This window comes from Streptopelia decaocto, assembly GCF_964273445.1.
Source record: "Streptopelia decaocto genome assembly, chromosome: 9".
NCBI classification, from domain to species: domain Eukaryota; kingdom Metazoa; phylum Chordata; class Aves; order Columbiformes; family Columbidae; genus Streptopelia; species Streptopelia decaocto.
This window is the reverse complement of record NC_138664.1, coordinates 19390088-19414838: the sequence shown is the minus strand read 5'-3', so window position 1 is coordinate 19414838 and position 24751 is coordinate 19390088. Positions and strand designations below refer to the sequence as shown.

The 24751-nt window shown below is 55.4% G+C and overlaps 4 protein-coding genes across 4 annotated transcripts; 3 read left to right on the top strand and 1 right to left on the bottom strand.

Moving 5' to 3' along the window:
• Positions 1–4044: 4044 nt before the first annotated feature.
• On the top strand, positions 4045–4692 carry RPP25 (ribonuclease P/MRP subunit p25; the record flags this gene model as incomplete). Its single annotated transcript, XM_082061310.1, has 1 exon — positions 4045–4692. One exon carries the CDS (start codon positions 4045–4047, stop codon positions 4690–4692), a length of 648 nt encoding a protein of 215 aa, XP_081917436.1.
• A 3484-nt stretch (positions 4693–8176) lies between these two features.
• COX5A (cytochrome c oxidase subunit 5A) lies at positions 8177–14105 on the top strand. The gene is made up of 5 exons (XM_082060863.1): positions 8177–8384; positions 11176–11292; positions 12034–12155; positions 13121–13241; positions 13943–14105. Exons 1-4 carry the CDS (start codon positions 8303–8305, stop codon positions 13232–13234), a joined length of 435 nt encoding a protein of 144 aa, XP_081916989.1. The 5' UTR covers positions 8177–8302; the 3' UTR covers positions 13235–13241; positions 13943–14105.
• A 574-nt stretch (positions 14106–14679) lies between these two features.
• On the top strand, positions 14680–21021 carry FAM219B (family with sequence similarity 219 member B; the record flags this gene model as incomplete). The annotated part of the gene is made up of 6 exons (XM_082060765.1): positions 14680–14733; positions 18009–18111; positions 18395–18485; positions 18902–18979; positions 19259–19307; positions 19840–21021. 6 exons carry the CDS (start codon positions 14680–14682, stop codon positions 19996–19998), a joined length of 534 nt encoding a protein of 177 aa, XP_081916891.1. The 3' UTR covers positions 19999–21021.
• Positions 21022–21209: 188 nt separating this feature from the next.
• MPI (mannose phosphate isomerase) lies at positions 21210–24389 on the bottom strand. The gene is made up of 8 exons (XM_082060764.1): positions 24308–24389; positions 23874–24001; positions 23426–23626; positions 23202–23343; positions 22853–23035; positions 22572–22745; positions 22219–22427; positions 21210–21965 (listed from the first exon to the last, which is right to left on the bottom strand). The coding sequence occupies exons 1-8, from the start codon at positions 24321–24323 to the stop codon at positions 21747–21749; spliced, it is 1272 nt and encodes a 423-aa protein (XP_081916890.1). The 5' UTR covers positions 24324–24389; the 3' UTR covers positions 21210–21746.
• Between the last annotated feature and the right edge of the window lie 362 nt (positions 24390–24751).

Sequence of the window (24751 nt, the reverse complement as noted above, 5' to 3'; positions counted from 1 at the left end):
CTACTTGAGCTGAGTCCAGATCAACCAGCAAATAGAGAGCTTCAAAGCCAAGCACAAAAAGTCAACCTCCAGGTCAGTTCCAGTCCATAGGTTAGAATCCAGACATAAAGATAGCTGCAGTTAACCTAGAGACCAGCCCCAACAGAGCTCAAAGTGGGACTAAGCACCCTGGGCTGAGCTTAGAGTTCCCGGCTGTGGGCAAGATAGGGGTGAGATGTCCCAGATGCGGCTGATCAGGATCATTAGGGTTTATTAACACCCTCAGGGGCCTTAGAGTGTTTCCTTGCTCATTGTGCTGTAGGTCTGCAGAGACTTGCCCTATGAAAGGTGGTTTTCCCTTTTTCTTTTGCTGCTTGCTTAAGGTGAGGGTTATCTTGAGCTCTGCTCTTTTCTGTTTAAGGTCGGGATGTGGGGTTTCTTTTGTTGGCTTAGCTAGTAGGGAGCTGCTGCCACCTTAGTGTTCCTTTAGCACCCGGAGCTTAGGGTTGTGTGTGCTGGGAAGCAGCAGCTCCCAGTACCTGGTTAGGACTGGGGCAGGGGATCCCCGCAATTGCAGCACTTTGGGGGACCATCTGTACCCCCAGGCTGGAGCTCTAATCAGCTTGGGCATCAGCCTGCAGCCGAGTGCAATGTGATGAGAGCCTGAGACCTGAGCCGGGCCGATGTGACGCAGAGATGGATGTTGGCGCCAAGACTTTCCTTGTATCGGATGCTTCAACTTTCCGAACTGCTCCCATGAAGGGACACCTCAGATGAAAGAAAATATAGAGAGGGCAGGTGGAGGATAGGGGCTCAGGTTACTGCTCCTCTCTAGCTGTCCTGCTGTCCATTAGGAATATGTTTCTGGGTTTTTTCCCTCCCCTTTTCCCATGTTTGGCCAGGTCCCCTGTCAGCTCTGGCTCTGCACCATCCCCTGCAGCTTTCTTCATCCCTGCCACTGCCAGCCCTCCTCTGCCAAATGGTCCTTCTAAGCTCTTGCCTACTGGGGGCATCAGGGAAGAGGGTCCTGCAGGGATGGGACCCCCAGGATGGGACCCCCAGCCCTGCAGGGTGCTGGCAGCGCCTGGCACTGGGATGTGGGATGCTCAGAGAGAAGTTGCAAAGGGAATGAGAGGAAGAAACCAGTTTCTGGGTCCCATTGTGGCCGGAGTGGGTGCTCAGGGAGGACAGACGTGATATGCAGGGTGTACTTGCTTTATTCATATTTTTTCTCCATTCTCGCCTTTGCCATCTGTCTCTTCTCCATTTTAAATGATTCCACATCCTCTCTCTCTGTGTTTTTCTGCTGGTCGCCCCATGGCTGGGGCTGCCTGTGCCTTTGTGTCCCCCCATCCCCGCTCTCTTCCCTCTCACAAGCCCTGCTCCCTGCCGCTGAGCTCATTTCAGCTATTCCTTCACTTGAAACAACCGATCCACTCTGTTGTCCTCCAACAAATAAGCTGACAGGCTAATGAATGGCTTCAGAAGGTAATTAGCGATGGAGTTGCTAATAATGAATTGCATTTACATTTTAAGCACTGCGGAGGAAAAGCAAGACCCTGTCATTAATGCCCCCCCACCGTAGCCTTAGCCATGGGGGGAATGCACCCTCCGCAGCCCTTGGAGGGATGCAGAAAGCCTGCGCTGTGATTGCACCTCCTCTGCCTCCATTTCGGAGGCTGCAATAAGCAGAATTTGTTAAGCAACAATTAGAGGCGGCAGTGGGGAGAAGCTGCTGCTGCTTCCATTGTCTGATGGGTGAGGAAGGTGCCCTGATGCCACAAAAAATGGGTCATGGGAGGCAAGAGCTGGTCCTGGGCCAGGAAAGAGGGGCTGGATGGTTCACCCTGCTCCAGGGATTCATCCCTTGCCAAGCAGCCCCCGGTGGCCGCAGAACCCTCCTGTGCTGCCGGCAGCTGTTTGCACACTTGAATAACCACTCGGAGGGATTTCTTGGCTCCCTCAACCACGCATGCCCTGCAAACGGTTGCTATAATCCTTCTCGATTATGTTCCTAAGGTTTTAGCATCTTTTGAAGGCAGCAGTTTCCCTGAGAGGCTTAATCCATCCCTGCCTGCCTGAGGAAGGAGCCAAGTGCCTTCAGCAAGGATGCTACAGATAGTCATCAAGTAGAAAGGGGGAAAAAACAATGTTGTTTTGTCTCATATGAGCAAGGGATTCATGGTGGAAGCGCAGTGAGCAGGCATGCTCACTACCACTGGGCTTGGGGGATGCTCAAAGCCTGAATTTGGCGCTGGGCGTGAGCCTGGGAGTGTTCTGTGCCCTGCCTCAGTTTCCCCTTCTGTGTCAAAGGGCCCAGCTGGGTCAGGAAAAGCTGCTCTCTGTCCCCTCGAGTTTTCCAGCACAGTGGGACACTGTGTGGATGGAGTGTACCATCCCACGTGGGTGACACACTGGTGGTCTCCTCCCATTGCCTGCAGAGACACCCCAAACCCCAGTTTGGTGGTTGGATCGGGGGGTGTTGGACCCTCCTTCTAGGGTAGCGGTACCCACAGAAAGCTGCTCTGGGGTCCCCTGGGATGCAGGGGTTTGCCTTGGCTGGGAGTGGAGAGCCACATCCTGCCCTCACCTGTGTGGCCATCGGATCGATTGATTTATTTATGTATTTTTTCAAGCCCTGCTCGGAGTGAAAACAATACAGGGGCCTCTGGAGGCCGATAAGATTTGACTGCAAGTCAATACTCGGCATGTCTTTCCACTGTGCAATGATCCCCCCAGTCTGCTGAGTGGAAGGCTGGGGGTGCCAGGGGCAGGCAGGGGACAGGCAGGTGACAGGAGCAGGGACATCGCCTCTGCCCGGGGCAGAGACTGGGGGCAGAAAGGGGACAGCTTCTGGCTTGCAATAGGTATCTCCAGGGATGTATTGCAAGTGGCTCAGATAGTAAATATGATAGTGACCCATGTTGGGGACATGGAGGTGAGCAAGGGACAGGGTCTGGGAAAGCAGTGGAGAGCGGGGATGAGAAAGGAGGAGGAGGATGGAGGTAAATCGCCCGTGAAAACCAGCTCTGCCATGACATCTGCTACTCAGGGCTTTTGGGATGGAGACGTTTTCCCGTGGGCAGAGCCAGGGCTGAGGCTGTGGGGCCCGGGGGAGCAGAGTCCTGGCGTGCTCGGTGCATGTCCCAGCCCCGCAGCCAGGCACAGCCGCCGTGCCATCTGCCAGGATTCCTCCTGCCTGCGGGTCCCAAGTAGCTTCTCTGATGGCTGATAAGGGTTGAGCTCAGGCTGCTGGCATTCTCCAAGTACCTCCTGCATCTCAATGTGCAGCATGGCCAGGACCCCTCAGCCCTCTGGGGATGCTGCCGGGCAGGCAGGGTGACAGGCAGGGTGACAGGCAGGCCCGCTGCCCACGCTCTGCTGACATTTGCAGTTAGCAGTTGGTGTCCTTGAGCGGAGCAAGCACCCAGAGAAGGGACCAGGTTCTCTTTAAGAGGGCAGGACTCCAGGAGCATCATGAAGGCAAGAGTGAGCTTCTCCCTTTGCCTGCCACCTTCCTCCCCTTCACTCCCCTGCCTGCTCTGGGCTGGGCACCTGGGCTCCCTGCCCTCCCCTTCACCTTCCCCGGCTCTGGGTGCTGGCAGGGATGAAGGCAGGTGCTGGGATGGGAGGCTGAGCGAGAGGAGGAGGAGGGGAGAAAGGGGAGAGAGAGGAGGGAGAGGGGGAGGATCTGCTAATTACACTGAACAGCTCTGGGGGCTGCTGAAGTCCAGAATGAAGCAAAGAGCGGCAGAAGCGAGTGCTGCAGTGGGAACAGAGGAGCCTGAGCATCACCGAGAGCCAGAGCCAGTCGTTCTCCCTGCTGGGAGCGACCGGGGGCACCCGGGGGATCCTGCAGCCCTGTGTCCCCTGGGGGACATCCTCCGGCACAGCCACCGAGCCCCCTGCCAGCTCTGGGCGAGGAGAGAGGAAGGGGCTGGCAGTCCCGGGGGTGCAGGGTTAAGCTCAGCCATCCGGCGGGCTGGGCTGGAGGGCAGCGGAGTCAGCCCCACCATGGTCCCGGGGCGCTAGGAGCCCAAGCGGATCCCTGAGAAGGGGAGAAGGATGGCTGCAGAAGGAGGGGGAGCCAAGCCCATTGCCCGGTCCAGGATGGAGAACTTCCGAAAGGTGAGGACCTCGGAGGAGGAGAGCCCCTTACCCTTCCCTGACCTGCCCCCCGACGTGGTGGAGATGAAGGTGAAGGAGGGCAGCAAGATCAGGAACCTGATGAACTTTGCAATGGCTCAGATGGAGCTGAAGGGCAGGCGGCAGATCGTCTTCAGCGGCTCTGGCAGGGCAGTCACCAAGACCATCACCTGCGTGGAGATCATGAAACGGAAGCTGGGAGGTCTTCACCAGGTCACCAAGGTGCGCTACAAAACCTTGTGGGAGGTCTGGGAGAACCAGGACCCGCTGCCCGGCGGCACAGCACAGAGCATGACTGTCCACAAGAATGTCCCCTCCATCTGCATCCTCCTCTCCAGAGACCCCCTGGACCCCAACCAGACGGGCTACCAGCCCCCAGAGCCCCAGAACGGGCTGGGGACACAGCCTGGCGATGCAGAGGACACATCCAGCTCCTCCACCAAGGGGTTGAAGCGGCCCCTGCCACCTCCCTGCGAGGAGCTGCTGACCAAGAAGTCGCAGGTACAGGCACCCAGCAGCCCGAGGGGCTTGGGGACCCCGGACCAGCAGCCAGAACACCACCACTGACCCCACCACCTCCTGCCCCGACCGCTGTACACTGGGTGTAGAGGCAGGAAAACATTCCCTGTATAGGCAGGGAATTATATGCTGAAGAAACTCTGGGGGCTTTTTAGCTGCTTTGCTGTAGATAAAGGCACGGTGCTTGTTTTGAGGTCACCGATGTGCTGTAGGGCCCCCCACCTGCTGCTCCAGGTGACCCCCATGCATGGGGGCTTGCAGCTGGGGGGGCACCATGTCCCTAGATTTGGGGTGAGGGTTAAAGGGTTAAACCAGCCAGCCCTTGGTTATGGACTGAAGCAGGGAGGGATGTGTTTTGGGGAGCCGCTAGCCCCACATTCAGGCCCGCAGAGGCAATGTCCCCTGCAGTGACCCCACGGAGCCAGAGCGCCTGCTGCCTGTCCCCAAGGGCTGCCCGGAGCAGGGACGGCGGCTGCACATCAGCGCTCCCCACTGCGGAGTCTCAGCCATCAGGAGCGACAGTTTCGCCCCAAGCCCGTTGGAGTAACACCTCCATTATCAAAACTGCTGCAATTACGTCCGGAGAGGAGCTGTCAGGTTTATTAATGCTGGGCTCAGTGCCCCATGGAGCCGCGATTCATCCTGAACAAAACACACCAACGAGCAGACCAGTCGCTCTCTCCCTAGGGGACAGCAGAAGAAAATAAGCCGATTCTTCTCCCCACATCAGATACTCAGGTCTTTGCTCTCCCAGAGGTGTTTGCAGGGGCTGGGGTGAAGCCCCAATGTCAGGAGCTGGGGGCTGGATGTAGTGCCTGGGGTGGGATGGAGAGGTTTTGGGGTGGTGGGCTTGGCTGCAGAGCCCTTTGGAGAAAATCCCTTGTTCCTTCAGTGGGTAAAGGGGAAACAAATGGAAAATAAAAGCTTTTTAGACATAGTTGAAATATGTTTACGGGAAAATGGTGGGATCATCTCAGCTGCGGACCACAGCACAGCAAGGTGAGACTGTCGCTGCTGCTGAGCCAGGATGAGGAGATCCCGGCCAAACCCTGTCCCGAGGGGGAATGGGATGTGGGAGGGTTTCTCCTACATGCCCTGGCCTCGCTGGCATGGCGAGCCTGCCAAAGCCCCTGCGCTGGGGACCAGGGACGGGTTTGGGAGGCCAAGCAGGCCCCAAGCCCCCTCCTCGCCCTCCGGGGATGGTGAGAATCCCCTCTTTTGACAAGGGCTTTGAGCGGGCCTGAAAGGAGACAAGGGGAGTGAGGAGGAGGAGGAAGCAGGGGCTGTTTTGTTTGGCAATGACCTTGTTCTCTCCCTCAGCAGCAGCTGCTTCTCCGGGCCAGAGGCTTGTGCTTATCTTGCCCTGCCACAGATTGAGTCGCTTCACTTATCTGCTGCCCTGTAGTTGAATATTAATTTCCAATTGTGTGTGTGTGTGTGTGTGTGTGTGTGTGTGTGTGTGTGATGGTTTTTTTTTCAATGACTCTTTTTTTGTAGGTTTAGGGCTGGGAGAGCTCTGGGCTCCATCCCACCCAGCAATCGTTACACCATCCTCCCCTCGCAGGTGTGGGCGCTGTTTGGGTTCAGCCCTCTGCCGGAGCACCAGGTATGGGCTCCTGCCCCATATGCACTTAAAATCATTTTAATCAATAAAATCTTCCGTAAATGCACTTTTCAGAGCCTAAAGACTGCCCTGAGAATGAACAGCCCTTCACCTCCCCCGTGCTGCCCCACTGCTGCCATCTCACATTGCTCACAGCAAAGAGAAAAAAAATATATCATTCATTTCTTATTGTTTTGTTAATGTGCAAAATTATTTTTAATTGATTTTATATGCGGGCAATTTCCAATCTTTGAGGCAAGAGGAGCCTGGGGATTTAGCACTGCTCACTTTGTTGACTGTGGACCAAGGATTTCCTGCATGAGAAGATGTTTAAAAAAATGACTGTAAACCAAAAAAATGAAGCATTTAAAATAGTGTGATGACACCTGGCTCCATAGGGTCCTGAGCTGACATGATGATCTTGTGCTACGGCACTGAGGCACAGCCCCAGGTGCCCAAAAAGAGCAATTTTGGGGTGATTTTTTGATCCCGGTGGCCGGTTCAGCCCTGACCTCCTGCTGGCCCGTGGGGCGATGGGCACCGACAGTGGCACCTGTGACATTTGGGGACAAGTGAGCAACTATTTGATGCTTTATTTTCCTGACTGTGTGCCCTCACACCTTGCTTGCCAGTCACATTCAAATAATTTTCAGAAGACAGAATTAATTTATTTGAAGTGTCTTTGGCTATGTTCATGTCAATAAAATCAGTGCTTTACAAGCGTTTGTTAAATGCTGTTACACACAAGAGGGACTATTCTACCCTCTTGTAAAGCTAAGTACCTTGGGACAAGATTAAAATGTCAAGTGTCTGCACATGCTGAGGACCTGTTTGACATGTGTAGGGTCTCATATGCCTGGGGGAGGTTGGAGTTCACAGTATTTTGCATGTTCAGGCCTTGGTGTGCTATCCTCAGATGTCTGGTGTCCTGTCCAGTCCCATGTCACCAGCCCATGTCACCCATGGGGAGAGCACAGAGGTGTTTGCTGCCTCAAGCTGCAACCTAAACAACATCTAAATTCATTGTGTGAATTTCAGGGTTGTTGTATGCAGGGATAGGAGTTGGAGTCGATGATCCTTGTGGGTCCCTTCCCACTGTGGGAAACAATTACTCTGCAAATATAATCATCTCAGGCAGGATCTCTCAGCAAAGCAATCTTTTTAATAACGATATTGCAACAATATGTGTTGGACCTAAAGGTCGGCACACATAATAGGGCAAAAAGCCCCTGTTAATATCCCCCCCAAATTCCGGCCGTAATTTCCCTCCCCTGCTCCCCACTGGTTGGTACTTCAGGGTTTACAGACCACCCGACCCTGCCTCAGTTTATATAAAGTAATACATTAAAAGGGGAACCCCTATCAATCTATTTAAGATATGGATTCCTGGTACTTTGGCTACCTTTCCCCCTAAATTAACTTGTAAATGCAGGTGTCAGTATATATTCTGGGAAGAGACTGTGTTTTACATTAAAGATTCAGTCTGATGTCTCTCGGTCCTTCCCCCTAAATTACCTTGTAAATACGGGTATCAGTAAGTATACAGGTATCACTATATATTCCGGGAAGGGACTGTGTTTTACATTGAGGATTCATAGTCCGATGTCTCTGGGTCGTTCCCCTGCTGGGATCAGGTGCAGGGCACCCAGTTTTGTAAGAACAACGGTTCTTGGTTAAACGTCCCTCACACCACTCAGGACACGTGTGACAGGGCAGGTGCATGGGGCCCCGCCTCGCCTCCCTGCGGCCCCGATCCACGAGGGGACACGGGTGGGAGCCCACACTATGGCCACAGTGACCGGCGCCCAGGCCGCCCCGCAGCGGCCGCCATGGCCGCTAACGCCTCCCCCGCCCGCCCCGAGCCCGCCACAAAATGGCGGCCGGCACCGCCCCGCGGCTGCCGCGCCAGGCCCCGCCCCCTGCGGCCTTCCCGCCCTCACGCCGTGTGTCCCCGCGGCGCCGCCGTAGCCGCTGCCGCCTCCCTCCCTCCCGCCGTCCGTGCCCGCAGCGCGCGGTCCGGTGCCCGGAGCCGCCGCCGGTGCCGCTCCCGCCGCCATGCAGGCTGCCGCCGCGCTCCTCCGCCGCTGCGCCCTCTCCGGCCTCCGCGCCGCCGTCCGCCGCCCCGCCGGCCCCGCAGGTGAGCGGCCGCCCCGCGCCCCTTCCCGCCCGCCGCGCCCCCGCCCCGGCGCGGCTGGGAGCCGAGGGGCCCGGGCCCGGCGGGTGCTCGGCGGCGGGGCCCGGCCGGTGGCGCCGTGTCCTTGTAATGACCCGGCGGCGTCACTCGAGGGCAGGCCGCGCCCGCGGCCTAGCGCGCCTGGCCTCCGCCGGGCCCGGCCGCTGCTGCCCCCGCCGCCCCGGGACCCCCCCGGTGTCACCGGCCCTGCTGCATCCCGGGGGGACGGATTCCACCCTGGGGGTGGAGCGGGGCCGGCGGCGCCCTCCCCGGGCCTCCCGCGAAGGTGACATTGACGGAGGTCGCCGGTGACCTCCACAAGCGGCCCCGGGGACACCGGAGCACCGGGCCTCCCCCGGCCTGCGCTCGCTTTCCCTCTTAGCACCCCGGTTAATAAGAAAAGGAAGAAAAAAGAGCCATAGACAGTGCGGCACATGCTGGCCGGAGCTCGGACACCGAGGCGGCGGAGCAGCCGGGGCCTGTGCAGCTCAATTAGTAGCTAATTAACGGACAGCGATCACGTTTGAAAGGCTCCGAGACCTGTATTTGCCTCTCCTGCGGCATATGGAAATTAAACGGTTGCCATAGAGAGCGCATTGCTGCGTTTGTTTCATAAATGCAAATTAATAAGTGGTGGTCGCTCTGTTTGCATGCCAGGATTCCTTGGATACTTCTTAAAAACGTATTTTATTATTATTTTTTTAATCTATTAAAATTCCCTGCTCGCTGTTCCTTTGTCCCCCCGTGGCTCCCGGCCCTCGCTTCCCTTCGCTCAGGACCGGGCTTTGCGTTCCCCTTCTCCAAGGTCTTGTCTTACAAAGCCCCGTTTAACACATCTGACCCCGTTGGCCTCTGCCGCTGCCCTCGGGGGTCGTGTTTCGGCAAACCGAATGCACTGGGTTCATCTGGCCAGCCCACGCTCTGCTCTTCTCCCTGCAGCTTTATTTTTTACGATATATAACACCCCTGGGGTTGTCGTTGCCGGTCTGGCCTTTTTCAGTAAATGGATGCACCTCTTGATGGGTGTTTTTCTTCTGTGGTCATTAACAGGGAAGACTTAACGTGTTTGTGTAGTATTAGATGATTATAGGCTTTTCGGGCTCTCGAAGCTTGTTAAGTTGTCTTGAAAACGCGCCTCTGCAAACGTACGTGGCCTTTGCCCATTCCCTGAGTTGGGAATCTCCGCACGGGTGGTTGGACTGTCACACACATCGCGCGTGTGGCCGTGACCTTGGTGGACCCCGCTGAAATGTGAGGCACCGGCGGGTTCCTGCGGCGCTTCTGCTCCGCTGGGGTGGCTCACGGTCCGGAATAGAAATGTAAATATTAGCAGGGAAAAGGCGGTGAAGAAACGCAGCAGCGATTGAAAAACGCCTCCTGGAAATCCAGAGTTCAAATTCTTGTGGCCTTTTTATTTATTGTTCTTGAGGATCCTTCTACTCTAACCAAGTCGTTCCTTTGTTTAAGACTAAAGGGAATGGTTTTGTTTTGGCCTCAGTGGAAAGAGACGTTAGTTTTTTTGACTTAAAGGTGGCGTCGGAGGGTTTTTAGCAGTGTCCTCTCGCTCCCTGCATGGGCACAGGCCATTTGCAGGAGTGCTCTTGCTTGGAGCTCAGCCAGGCATGGGATTTATTGGAGAAAGCAGAGTCAAGGGTCTGGTTTGGAGCTGCAGAGGGAATGGGGAGTCTCCCTACAGAACAGCAGAGGAACATCAGCATTCTGGCTTGGCTTGCTGTTTATTTGTCTCTTACCTGGTTATGTAGATCAAACAGGGAAGAAATTAGTTTATAATCACATCAGCCTTATTTGCCTGTTGGAGTACAATCCACTTTAGTGCCTTATTAATTATCAAATATTAATGTGATTATGACCCTTAAATCCAGGAGTTTTAGCTTGATTAGATACAGAGACAGCAGTAATTTTATTTTCTCCTTCAACTCTTCAACAGCTCATTGTAGCTCTTGTCCGTTGTGCTCTTGAGAGACTTGGGCACGGGTCATTTTGCATGGATTCCTAAAAACACTTTGCAACGAGCGTTCATCAGCTCCAGCTTCGTGATAGAATCGAAGACCTGCAGCTCTTTGCTATTGAGTCATCCCATCAGAGTCTGTTGGCTGGGAAATCTGCTTTGCCTGGATTACAAGATCAGTTAGGGAGCAGTTTCAGGAGCAGGAAGTTAGTCCAGGGTAAACCAGTGGATTCATCTGAAGTGCATAACAGTATAAATAAAGGGCACAGGGGTTTATTTCTGGAAGGAATGGCTCTGCAAAACTGATTCATGTAGCTAAACTCACGCACGGACACATCCTGTGGTTTTGCGAAGGGTCGAATGGGGGGAACAGAACAGTCGTGCTACTTCGAAGCGTCTGATGAAGTACATCTATATTAGGTTTGTCGGACTTGCTTGGCTCTGGACAGAGCGAAAATTCCCGTGTCTTACAGAAACAGGGATTCCAGAAAACTTCTCTGAAGGACCAGTTATATGGAATGTTTTTCTCTTGCATTTCCCTCTCTCATTAAATAATCCTGCCCTTACCAAAGGGTCTGGGAACACTTTGAAAGTCTGATGTAGAACAGAAAATAACGCTTTGCCACAGAAGAAGCAACTGGTATTTAATAAGATATGTTCATCCCACGCTTATCCAGACTGTAGTGAGTTAAATATATATTTTGTGGCTTTTGGTGTCTTGGTCAGGACTAAAGTGCAGTTATTTTCTGTTTTTTTCAAAGTTTCTTCCTTTCTTTTTGCATCCAGCTGTACTGCCTGCCCGCTGCTACTCTCATGGGTCACAAGAATCAGATGAGGAATTTGATGCTCGCTGGGTGACGTATTTCAACAAGCCAGATATTGACGCCTGGGAGCTCAGGAAAGGTATGTTGAATGACAAGGGAAGAGTAACATGGAGTAAATATAACTGCTTTGTAAGAGGTTTGTGTACAGAAATAACAACTTATTTTTACTTTGCTGTTGGAGAGCAGAAATAGTGAAAATGGGGAGTTTGGTGTAGGAGAGCAATCCTGTAAATACCCAGACTGGAAGGAACCGTGCACACAGAAGGAGGGAGAGGGGATTACAAGGCAGAGGGCGTCCGGGCTTTGTAAATTTTAGTGCCCCAGAATATGTATTTTAACACCTGAGTGGGAGGGAGAGAAACCTTTGCTCTGAGGAAAGTGTATTTGAGCTCAATTGTTGCTTAGTGAATAACCGCACACATTTTTCTTTGGACTTCAGTTTAATGGCTTGACCATAACTCACCGTGGACTGTCTGTCTGGTTGTCTTCAGTTGTTATTTGCTGTGGAGTTGCCAGCTCCTATTAAACTACCCCAATTAGGGTTTATAAACGTGTTTGCATAACAGCCAGAGGGGCCATTCCAGCATCACCTGGATGACTTATGTGTTGGGCTCTTCCCTTGGAAAGGAGAGGAAGGGAAGAGACGGCAGCTTGAATTCTAATTTCATTACACCCATAGGAATGAAGTCATTTGGATTTCTTAATGATTCTGTAACCAGTGTGCTGTGGTGCAGACACTTTGAAAGCGTGGATGAAGCTGCCCTTTGACAGCACAATGAGCTGATGCCAAGTTCCTCTTGGCGTTTCCTTCTTTTCGTAGGCATAAATACGCTGGTGGGTTATGACCTGGTTCCGGAACCAAAAATCATCGATGCAGCTCTGAGGGCGTGCAGACGGTTAAACGACTTTGCCAGCGCTGTCCGCATCTTAGAAGTTGTAAAGGTGAGTGGGACGGCAGCAACGCGTTTGCGTTGCTGAGAGACCGGCAGTGCAAGAGGTTTATTTTCCTTGGCTTACCTTAGCGGTGCAGAGGGAAACCCACTGTTTTCTGCCGCCGGAATCAATAGCTTTGCTGTGAGCACGTGCTTAGTGGCTTGAAATAATTGGTTTGAGGTCAAAGTACTCACCAGCGCAGCTTCACAGGTATTACATTTGTACTTTCATGTTTTACTTTCCTGATGTTTACTCTGAGGGAGAAGTCTCGTTTTTCTTCCTTGTTATTTTTAAATATGCGTTACTAGGAATATCTCAAGCAAAGTAAGCTCACTGGCTTCTTAAAGCTGGCTGGGAGTAGTGACTCGGGAAGCTGCACAGGCTTGAAAACCAACATTAAACCAGCACCTTGAAACCCCAGGTCCAGCCTTCACTTATCAGGGAGTTAAAATGGATGGAGATTTCAGTCCTAGAAGCAGCAGTTAAGCTCCTCAACCTGTTTTTTTTGCCACAGCAGAGGGGGACTGGCACGGAGGTCTTTGCTGACTATTAAATCCACTTGCTTCAAACTCTGCTCCACAATCAGTTGCTTCTCAGTTTGTTATTTCTGCACTCTTCTGTAGAGCTGAAACTCTTTCAGTGGTTTTAGAGATGTAAGACCAAGGGAAGAATCTTCATGTTTTCCTTATCTCTTTATCTTTTCTTTCCTGTCTTTTTGTCCCCTCAGCTACGGGACAATCCAGTTTCTCAGAACGTGAGGACAAACGTGTGCTTTTCCTGGAGCTCCACCTTAATATAACTTAAGGGATGATGTTTTTCCCCTGGTTTCCAGCAAGTTTAATTTTCTCCCAGGTCTGCCCAAAAGCTGTTTTTATAGGGCAGTTCAGACCCTTTTGTGAACAGGCACCCAGCTGACGTGCGGTGAACCTTGACATCAGCTGGCTGTTGAATTAACACTCTTCCTTTTCACCTAGGACAAGGCAGGACCTCACAAGGAAATCTACCCTTACGTTATCCAGGAACTTAGACCAACCTTGAGTGAACTGGGCATCTCCACTCCAGAGGAACTGGGGCTGGACAAAGCATAAACTATCGGTAAGGGATGCAGGCACCACCCAGCGCTGTTGCTCAGGAAGAAATAGGGTGGTTGACAACCACACCAAACCTCGCAGAAATGTCTTTTTCTGTAATTAAAGGCTAATTTGGAGGGCCCTTTGCTTCCAGAATAAATAGATCAGCTGTAGCCCAGCCAGAGCTTAACTGCACAGAATACTGAAGAGCTTCCATAGATAATTTCAGAAGCCTCGAAAGCCACATGTTTTATTGTCTTTTTAGAGGTGAACTTCTGAGTACTTCCTAAACTTGGAAAAAACAATAAATAAGGCATTTATGTCATAAATACCAGGCTCTTGCATGAACTGCAGCGCATGAAGGCGTTGTTACCAGCTTCTCTGGTTAATGAGGATCTGTCATGAAGTATAAGTGAGACATAATGTGCTATAATCCCAGACTAAAATGAAGCCCTAAATAAAAGTCCTCATGGAAGTCAAGTTATGTACAGTCTCTTAACTTAGTTCTTTCAGGAGATGGCCGGTGTCATATTCCAGCCTTTTTCTTTTTTTAATATTATGCTTAGAATAGAGCTGTCAGGTGTCAGACTGCAAATTTGGAAGCTGCGCAGGGTTAAATTGGGCTTTGAGTGTAAAAGCAATGAAAATAACACACTGGAGACTTGATGGAAACTTTGTGGGGGTAACAGGCTGTTTTAATGGCTTTTCTGTTCTTTTCTGTTCCAGGTGCATTACTCAAGCATTTTCCTGATGCTACCTGATTGTACACAGTCGCCTGGAGACACAAATGTTAAAATATTACCTTATTTGAGAGAACTTCTTCCTTTATTGAGTCACAATGTACGTGATGTGGCGTTGGACCTAATAAAGGAAAAACCGGTTTGACTGATGTGGTTGCAGTGGCTTGTGTGATTATTTTTTTGTGTGCTTTTGTGGGGCAATAGTGACCTTCTCGCATGCACAGATTTGAGGAGGAGGAGAACAAGGACTCACAAAGCTCTCCCTGCCCTGGGAGGAGGAATTTCCCTGTGATGAAGTCGGGGCTTAATGAAGCTGCTGAGGTGGCTCCTGTCTGCAAGGGCTGTGCTTGCCATGGGGCCTGTGCAGGCTGGGAGTCTGTTCTGGGATAGATGTTGCTTCAACGAGCCTGTTTGCCACCACGTTCTGGTGCAAGCAGGGATTTTTTGGCAAAAAAAGGGGAAATCCCTTTATTGAAATTTAGAAGGAAATTAAAACAGAAAGCAGACATAACCAAGAGGAAGTGGCTCCGCGTTGCGCAGTGGGCTCACAGAAGGGGCGAGGTGGGATGTCCCGCTGTCCCCGCGTCCCCGCCCGCTCCCGGGGGCCGCGCTCCGCATGCGCGGCGGAGGGGCGCGCCACTTCCCCCTCTCCCATTGGCTGGGGCTCCGCCGCTGCGCGCTGCCATTGGCGGGCGGCCATGGCGGGGCGGGGCAGCGGCGGTCATGGCGACGGGCGGCGGAGCCGGGAGCGCTCAGGGCGGGCGGCGGGGAGCGGGGGTACGTGTGGGGTGCGGGGCTGGGCTGTGTGCATGGGGGTGGCGTGGGGCAGCACAGGATGTGTGCATGGGGGATGGGATGGGGCAGTATAGGGTATGTGCATAGGCGGTGTAGGGCTGGGTACGTGTCTGGGGCAGTATAGGGTATGTACATAGGGGCTACAGGGTTGGGTATGTGTGTGGGGCTGTATGAGGTATGTACATAGGGGGTATAGAGCTGGGTATGTTTGCGGGGCTATATGGGATATGTACATAGGCAGTATAGGGCTGGGTATGTGTGCTGGACAGTATGTACATAGGCGATATACAGCCGGGGCATATGCACAGAGGAGAAGTATGGGGCAGAGCACGTGCAGGGGCTGTATAGGGAGGTACAGCACACGGAGTGCAGGGGCTGTATAGGGTGGTACAGCACACGGGGTGCAGGGGCTGTATAGGGTGGTACAGCACACACGGGGTGCAGGGGCTGTATAGGGTGGTACAGCACACAGGGGTGCAGGGGCTGTATAGGGTGGTACAGCACACAGGGGTGCAGGGGCTGTATAGGGTGGTACAGCACACGGGGTGCAGGGGCTGTATAGGGTGGTACAGCACACAGGGTGCAGGGGCTGTATAGGGTGGTACAGCACACGGGGTGCAGGGGCTGTATAGGGTGGTACAGCACACACAGGGTGCAGGGGCTGTATAGGGTGGTACAGCACACGGGGTGCAGGGGCTGTATAGGGTGGTACAGCACACAGGGTGCAGGGGCTGTATAGGGTGGTACAGCACACACAGGGTGCAGGGGCTGTATAGGGTGGTACAGCACACAGGGGTGCAGGGGCTGTATAGGGTGGTACAGCACACACAGGGTGCAGGGGCTGTATAGGGTGGTACAGCACACGGGGTGCAGGGGCTGTATAGGGTGGTACAGCACACGGGGTGCAGGGGCTGTATAGGGTGGTACAGCACACACAGGGTGCAGGGGCTGTATAGGGTGGTACAGCACACAGGGTGCAGGGGCTGTATAGGGTGGTACAGCACACACAGGGGTGCAGGGGCTGTGTAGGGTGGTACAGCACACAGGGGTGCAGGGGCTGTATAGGGTGGTACAGCACACAGGGTGCAGGGGCTGTATAGGGTGTTACAGCACACACAGGGTGCAGGGGCTGTGTAGGGTGGTACAGCACACAGGGGTGCAGGGGCTGTATAGGGTGGTACAGCACACAGGGTGCAGGGGCTGTATAGGGTGTTACAGCACACACAGGGTGCAGGGGCTGTATAGGGTGGTACAGCACACAGGGTGCAGGGGCTGTATAGGGTGGTACAGCACACACAGGGGTGCAGGGGCTGTATAGGGTGGTACAGCACACAGGGGTGCAGGGGCTGTATAGGGTGGTACAGCACACACAGGGTGCAGGGGCTGTATAGGGTGGTACAGCACACAGGGTGCAGGGGCTGTGTAGGGTGGTACAGCACACAGGGGTGCAGGGGCTGTATAGGGTGGTACAGCACACAGGGTGCAGGGGCTGTATAGGGTGTTACAGCACACACAGGGTGCAGGGGCTGTATAGGGTGGTACAGCACACAGGGTGCAGGGGCTGTATAGGGTGGTACAGCACACACAGGGGTGCAGGGGCTGTATAGGGTGGTACAGCACACGGGGTGCAGGGGCTGTATAGGGTGGTACAGCACACACAGGGTGCAGGGGCTGTATAGGGTGGTACAGCACACAGGGTGCAGGGGCTGTATAGGGTGGTACAGCACACACAGGGGTGCAGGGGCTGTGTAGGGTGGTACAGCACACAGGGGTGCAGGGGCTGTATAGGGTGGTACAGCACACAGGGGTGCAGGGGCTGTATAGGGTGGTACAGCACACACAGGGTGCAGGGGCTGTGTAGGGTGGTACAGCACACAGGGGTGCAGGGGCTGTATAGGGTGGTACAGCACACAGGGTGCAGGGGCTGTATAGGGTGTTACAGCACACACAGGGTGCAGGGGCTGTATAGGGTGGTACAGCACACAGGGTGCAGGGGCTGTATAGGGTGGTACAGCACACACAGGGGTGCAGGGGCTGTATAGGGTGGTACAGCACACAGGGGTGCAGGGGCTGTATAGGGTGGTACAGCACACACAGGGTGCAGGGGCTGTATAGGGTGGTACAGCACACAGGGTGCAGGGGCTGTGTAGGGTGGTACAGCACACAGGGGTGCAGGGGCTGTATAGGGTGGTACAGCACACAGGGTGCAGGGGCTGTATAGGGTGTTACAGCACACACAGGGTGCAGGGGCTGTATAGGGTGGTACAGCACACAGGGTGCAGGGGCTGTATAGGGTGGTACAGCACACACAGGGGTGCAGGGGCTGTATAGGGTGGTACAGCACACAGGGGTGCAGGGGCTGTATAGGGTGGTACAGCACACACAGGGTGCAGGGGCTGTATAGGGTGGTACAGCACACAGGGGTGCAGGGACACGGGCAGAAGTTCGCTGCCCGCCCGGTTAATCCCGCTGGCTGGGGCAGCCCCAGCTCCCCGTGCAGTTATTCCTGTCTGTAAGGCTCTGCCCTGCTAATTCTGGTTTAAGACACTGATGCTAATCCTGGTTGTGCTCTGATCACCACCCCAGGTCCTCTGCCTTGTTTCTTCATTATCTGCTTCCTTTAATTCCCTGTCCCTCCTGCACCAACTCTCTGCTCATTTTCTGACCCTTCCTCTATTTTATTTATTAGTTATTGTATTTGTAGAACTGTTTTTTCTGCCCATTCCCATTCAGCAGTTCCAGGTCTCCTTGAAGATAAATACTTTACAGACAGGGGAGGCTTTTCCATAAAGCCCCGACTCTCAGACCCGATTATGTGACACTGCTTTCATTTTAATGATGCGGTTTCATCATTGCATGGGGAGAAGCTTGAAAGGCTTAAAACCCGTGGAGAAATTAAAATAAAGTATCCTTATGTTCTGTTTTATGAACCTGCTAGTTAAACCTCCCCTGTTGCATCATCTCCCAAGTGTTATTGGAGTTAGGCTTGCAAGGAAGCTGCCGGTCGCCATGTGCGCTTTTAATTTAGTTTCACCATTCCCAAATAATCCCTTCAGCTGCTATTAGATCTGCTTATTCCTTTTCCCCTCCCTCCTCCGGCTGGGGAGCAGGTTTCCCCCCGAGCCGGTGTGGTGGCACATTTCCCCACCGATACTGAGTTCCCGAGAACGACCAGATGCTCTGCGATGACTCCGCTTGACTTCATCCCCATAGAGAGATGCTACCAAATTTGCTTCTTTCCCTCTTTTTTTTTGTAGCTGATTCGGGCTGAAAGCAAGAGGCCGAACAAGCCGATGGATGCGATGGAGAAAAGGGGACCGTACATCATGAACAAGCCTCCCTCCCTTCACGCCAAGCTCCGTAAGTGACGTTTGGTGTTGTCCCAGGGGCTCTGCTGGGGTTCGGGGAGACATCTGCACCCCCCGCCCAAGGTGGGAGTGACCGAAAGCCTCTTTGTTCCTTGGTGGGATAAAACCATTTAAAAAAAAAACCAAACCACATTTAAAAACCGGCAGGCGCTGCGTATGGAGGGCACTGCAATGCCCCCGTGCTCTCCCAAGGACCCACCTGCAGTGCCCCGCCTCCCAAAAGGAAAAAGCAGCCCTTGGGTGTTTGTAGCTCTGTCCGTGTGCTTGTTTTGCAGAGCGGCAGCGCGAGCTGGCCAAGGCAGCGCTGCGGAGACAGGGGCTGCTGGGGGGACCCGCGCCGCACCAGCCGAAGCCGGCGCCAAGGAGGTCTGGTCCCGTTTCTTCTTCTCCCAAAATGTTGTTTGTTTTGTTTTCCACATTCTGGGGGAACTCAGGGGATTGAAAAGAGAGTTTGGGACCTTAGTCTGCTGGCTCTGTTCCGGCCAGCAAGCATCTGATATGGAATCAAATAATAAGAGAAAGCCCTTCCCCTGCAAAAGTTATGAGTTGTTCTACCAGGGGTCACGCTGCTGTTTCTTGGTTTTGCTGTTAAGGTTTTAATCAGGTAGCCTAGAGCATGGATGGAGTTTATTCTCAGGTCGTGGTGGCCCTGGACAACGGCTGGGTGGATAGGGACATTTGGGACAGGGATTTCTGCCCTGGCTCCTCAGTCCATCAGCTTTGTGTCTGCGTTTTCACACCAAAAATGTCTGTTGCGAGCTCGCTCTTCTGTTTTCCTGCAGGTCGGTGAAGTTTAACAAGGGCTACACGGCGCTCAGCCAGGCGGTGGATGAGAACCTGGTCTCCCTCGACTCGGACAGGTGGGGAGCGGGCGAGTATCCCAGGATTTTGGATGGGGGCGTGTTGCAGGCTCACAGCGGGCTCTTCGTGGGGATTGATTTTCCTTGTAGAGCATCCCCGATTGCACTGGGCACCTCTCAGCAGCGAAACACTCCTCTTGTCCCAGATTGTGCCCAATTTAACAAATCCCTTGGAGTTACGCTGCCGGCTCCCCTTTTCCCCCCCGAGATTCCCTTGTCTGCATCCCAAGCAAAGACTCGGCTTCCCGGCTGGCTCTGACCGTGTCCTTCTTCTCTCAGTGACGGGGAGCTGGGATCCAGATGTTCCTCAGGCTACTCCTCGGCCGAGGCAAGTCCAAGGGTTTCATCCTGACAGCGCGGTCCCCACCAGGTTCCCTCGTCCCCGTTACATCAGGGTCCATATAGGGGCTGAATGAAGCATCACCCTATGGGGTGTGTATGTGCATGTCCATCCCGCAGAGCTCTGCTTTGCGAACTGCTGCCCAATGTAGACGGGCATTTAAGCCACGCATAAATCTCCCTTTTGCAAGCCCCAGCTGGCTGTCACTGCTTTACCTTTTGCATCTAAAGCATCATTTCTGCCCACACCCTGCAGTGGAGCTCTGTCCTGCCAAGGGGTCGCAGCCTGCAGGGTGTTTTGGGGTGCATGGGGTGTGTTGGGGTGCTGCAGCCCAGGAAAAGTGCTTTGGTCTTTTGCTTTAGTCTTCTCTGGTCGGGCTGTGCTGCTTCTCCCTGTGCAAAGGCACTGGAGGGAGGATGTGATGCCCTTCTTGCTCGCAGCCCTACCCTTTGCAAGACCTACATTTTAACTGAACTGGGACTAATTTTAACCAACTCCGCCTCCTTTGTTCCCCCCCCAGCAGGTGAACCAGGACCTGAGCCGGCAGCTGCTGCAGGACGGGTACCACCTTGATGAGGTCCCCGACGATGAAGATCTGGATCTCATCCCCCCGAAACCCGTCACCTCCTCTTCTTGCCCCTGTTGTTTCGGAGAAAATCTCTCCTGCGTGATCCAGTAGACGCCGCTCAGCCAGGGCCGTGCAAGAACAGGTCACAAGCCAGCACTTTCTTTGTCCCGTGGGGTGGCTGTTGGTGTCCGTGTCCCACGCTGGGACGGGGACACAAGGACTGAATGATGCTGCGATGTCACTCGTGGTGAGCAGCACCAACCGAACAACCCCAGAGGACTTTTCCTTACACTCAGCAATATCAGGAAGAAGTGGTACGGTGATATTTAGGTGGCCTGGATGGGACTGGCTGGGGTGGGAGGGAGGAGAGGCAGAGCCCGGGCACCTCTGTGGGGTATAAAGGGAAGGAATTGGGAGGTGCAGCAGCAAATGCTCTGGGGTTTGCCTGACCTCCTCTTTTCCTCATTTAACCAGCCACCTCGCGGATCAGCCCTCCCTGTGAAGGGGTGGTGGATGGTGGGGTTGTATCCCGTGGTGTGGGACAGGGCTGGGGAGCCCTGAGACCCCTTTTCTATTTATTTTAGCTTTAGTTGCCCTCTTCCCCGGCTGGCTGAGGCCAAGCCAGCGAGGTTGGGCTGGGCTGGCAGAGAGCTGCTTCGTTTACCAGTCTCATGCTGCTTGCGATTAATTGCAGCCGGGTTTCCTTCTCCCAAAGCCTGGGCTCATCTGAACCAAAGACTGCAGCTCTGGTGAAGATGGGGGCAACGCAAGGGGCTGGGAGCTCCGCGCTTTCTGCCTCTCGAGGGACCTGTTAAGTCTGAGGGCTTTGGGTTTGGAGCTAATGGCTTGTTCCAGTTCTCCCCAAAGCTGCTCTGAAGCGGGCAAGGGGCAGCACAGACCCCTGTGCCCGCTCCACACGGGTCTCGGTGCAGATTCGGGGTGGCTGGGGAGTCTTCCTGCTGTGAACCTTCAAAGCTGCCTTAAGTCATGGTCCTGCTCTACTACCTAGAGGACAATCAGCTTCTTATACAGAAACCTTATTTAAATATTTCATGTCTAGACATCTGAACTGTTTTGGTTATTTTTTGTATTTTCTGTGTTGAAGGGAGCACTCAATAAACTGGATCTCATTACTCGGATTGTGTATTGGTGCCGTGGCAGGGGGCTGAGCCCCACTCAGGAGAGCTCCTTCCCCACCCTGGCACGTTCTTGGAACAATCTGGTTTCCCTCATCCCATTTTATCCTGAGATGCCACAGCTCCAGTCCCTGAGCCCTGCAAGCATCACAGCCTCTCCTCACACCACATTTCCCTGCGCTGAAGACAAGGTCACCACTTTATTCACAGCACCGGAGGCTCTCCAGGCCCATCACCCCACCACGCAGCCCCTTTTTACAGCCGGGGAAGGGGTGATATGGCTCAGAAAGAGCCCACCAGGCACCTGGGAGCAGCAGAAAACCTCAGCGTCACATTCGCAGGAGGGAGCAGCAGCTCCTGGAAGCCAGAGGTGCTCCAGACCCAGGGTGCAGACCTTGGGCCTCCCTGCTGCTTCTCGGCAAGAAGGAAGCGGGTTAAAAAATAAGAAAAGGAGTCGCCATGTGGCATTAGCAGCACCCAGAGGGGATGATGCTGCGGGGACTGGCTACCGAGCTGCGAGGGGAGATGCTTTTCCTCTGCCCGCTCTGCTCTGTGCCACATCCAAGGAGTCAATTTGTGGAATTGCTCTCTACACATCAGGTGGGGGCTGTTTGGAGGGGGGTTTAATAGATGGAGGGGAAACTTCCAAGTGAGATGGCTTTACCCCGGCCAGTTTCTATCTACTCAAACGTGGAGCGCTGGGGGAAGCATCCCGGGTCCTGCTCAGAGGAGACAGCAGGCTCGGAAGAGCAGCATCCCGTCGGGCGAGGAGAGCTGGAGGGAGATGCTCTCGTTGGCAGAGATGAAGAGCACGGAGCCGCGCTGTAGGGCCATTTCGGATGCTGCGGCCGTGGAGGTGCCCACGGCTGTCCCCTGGATCACCAGCAAGATGCTGGCGGAGTCCACGGCGGAGACGAGGTACAGCTTAATTGAGGCGGGGATCTGCAATGGAAAGGGTGACCATGGTGTGAGTGTCCCCCTGAGCTGTAGGCAGGGGACAGGGGAAGGAGAGGATCCTGCAGTGCTGCTCAGGGGTGCCACCAGCATCCCCAAGCGTCCCTCCATCCTCCCTGGAGCACCAGCTACACAGGCGAGCAAACCCAAGCAAGAAAAGCCCCCCAAAACCCAAGATGTTCTACTGCAAGATGGGGAAAAAGCTGACGTCCCCCGCTCTGTGTCTCCTGTCACCGCTCACCTCTATCCTCATGATGGCGAAGTCTGGCACGGGGGGGTCGTAGAGGTAGACGCTGGGGTCGAGCGGGCTCTGCGCAGCCAGGAAGATCTTGGAGCTGCTGGGCGCCGGCGTGTAGTTGAGCATCTCGCACAAGGTGAGGACGTCGATGAATTTGGGGGTGAGCCCGGCACGCACCGTGTTATCTGAGCACGCCATGCACTCCACGCAGTCTGCGGGGACCAGGCAGCGCTGTCAGCCCCCCCAGCCCTCTCCCCCATCCTGGTCGGGGTCTAACCTTGTGCAGGAGACCGTGGCCACCGTGGGGGACAGTCCCTGTGGGGTCCTGGGTGAGGACAGCCCACCGTGACGCTCACCTCCGTGCAGGTAGGCGTGGGGCTCGTTGGCCCCCAGGAACATGGCCTCCCCCGGCTCCAGCCGCACCAGGTTGAGGAAATAAATGGTGAAGCAGCCGATGTCCCCTGGGTATTGGGAGTGCAGCCGCAGCAGCAGGTCCCCATTGCTCCCTGATGTGTCCTTCCCTTCCGCTGCTGCATGGGCAGAGCAGGTGCAAAGCTGAGGGGTGCTCCATCCCCTCCCCTTAAAGCAGCCCCCCCAAAACTGCACTGGGGGGCTGCGGCGGGTCGGGAGGACCCACCTTCCTGGGAGATCCTCTTCACCAGCATGTTCAGCTGGTCGACGAAGAACTTCTTCTCGCTCTTCATCAGGCGGGTGAAGCAGACGCGGAGGGCGGCCGAGACGCCGCGGGGGTCGTCGCTCCCGCTGCGCTCCAGCTGCTCCGCCGCCACCTCCCCGATCAGCGCCCGCAGCTCAGGGACGGCTGCCCGGGGGGTCAGCACGAGTCACCCCCCGTGGCTGCCACCACCCGGGAGCCCAGCACCCCCATCCCGAGGCACCAAAGCCACCGTCCCCACCCCAAACACACCACAGGGAGGGCAGGTGGCACTGGGGTCCCACCTCGTGACCGCCCCCCTCGCCGTCCTTACTTTGAAGGAAGGAGACGATCTCCTCCACCGGCCGAAAGCCGCACAAGCCCTCAAAGGGGGTGAGCGCAATGGCCATTTCGGGCTTGTGGTTTGCGTCGGGGTAGTGCTCGGGGAACTGGGCATGCAGCTTCGCCGCCAGCTCCTGGAGAGGGGGCAGAGAAGCTGGGTCACCTCCCCAGGGACAAGGGGTCCAGCCAGCGCTGCCCCCCCGGGGGTCCCCCTACCTTGTTGGGGTGCGCCTGGATGGAGAGGGCGGTGTTGACAGACAGCACCTTGAAGAGGAAGGGCAGGCGGCCCTGGAAGGTGTCCTTCACCTTGGCTCCCAGGCAGGCGGGGTTGTCGGCAATCCACTGGCCCAGCGTCTTTTGGGGGATGCGGTTATCCCGGATGAGGGCATCGCCCCGGGGGTGCGCGCCCATCCACAGCTGTGGGAGACAGACAGACAGACGGACCTGTGAGCTGACAGCCAACTTTTCTCCAGGCTGTTTGGCCATGAATGTGGCCAAGGGATGTCCCTGGGGGGCTGAGTCATGCCGGGCTCCTCTCCTGCTTCCAGGGCTATAGGGGACAGGCAGGGGACCTGCATCCCTCCCAGCCCTGGAATGGTGAGAACCACGTGGGTTGGGACGGACACGCGGCCAGGACGGACACACGGCCGGGACGGACACTCACCTCTGCGTAGGGCTGGTCGGGCTGGATCTGGACCAGGGGGTCGCCGCTGGCCAGCAGCTGGGCCACCTCGCTGGCCAGCCCCAGCTTGCCCCAGGAGTAGCTCTGCACGGCACAGGACAGCGGGAACACTGCGGGGAACCCAGCGTTACGGGGCACTAACAACCCTCTGCCCCCCAACCCTCCCGGGCAGCCCCAAGGCCCCCAGTGTGGGGTGCGAGGTGCTCATGGCAACACGGGCTTTGTATTTTGGGGTGCGGGGAATGCTTAAATCATAATAAGGGGGCTCTCCAGGCTGCGAGCGGGCGGCGCGGCGCCTCTGCCCACGGCCGCAGGGGTGACCCGCCCGCCCGAGTGTCCCCACCGCCCGGGGCGCCCGCCACAGGGACAGTCCCGCGTCCCCCGGGGTGTCCCCGCCGCCCTCCGGCCGCGCTCACCGCGGATCTCCGCCATGGCACGGCACGGCACGGCAGGGCAGGCCGGGAGCCGTAGTCCCGCGGCGGCGGCACCGCCTCCCCGGGCCGGGCTGGGCGGGGCAGCGCCGGACGCGCACCCTATAGCGGTCATGGGGGGGCGCACCCTATAGCGGCCGGAGCACCGGCGCTGCCCGCCCGCTCGGACCTCTGCGTGGGTTGGGGGGGGCTATAGGAGTCGCTATAGAGGGTATTCCATAGGGTTGTGCTATAGGTGACTTGGTATTGGCGACGTTATATAGGGGACGGGCTATACGGGACAGGTTATAAGCCCTATAAGGACACCCCCTGAAGAGCCTACCCCTCCTCCTCTCCTCCATAGGTGTCTCTATAGGTGAACCCTGTAAAGCGCGGCCGCGCCTATAGGGGAAACCGCGCCTATAAGGTTAACCGCACCCATAGGGTAAT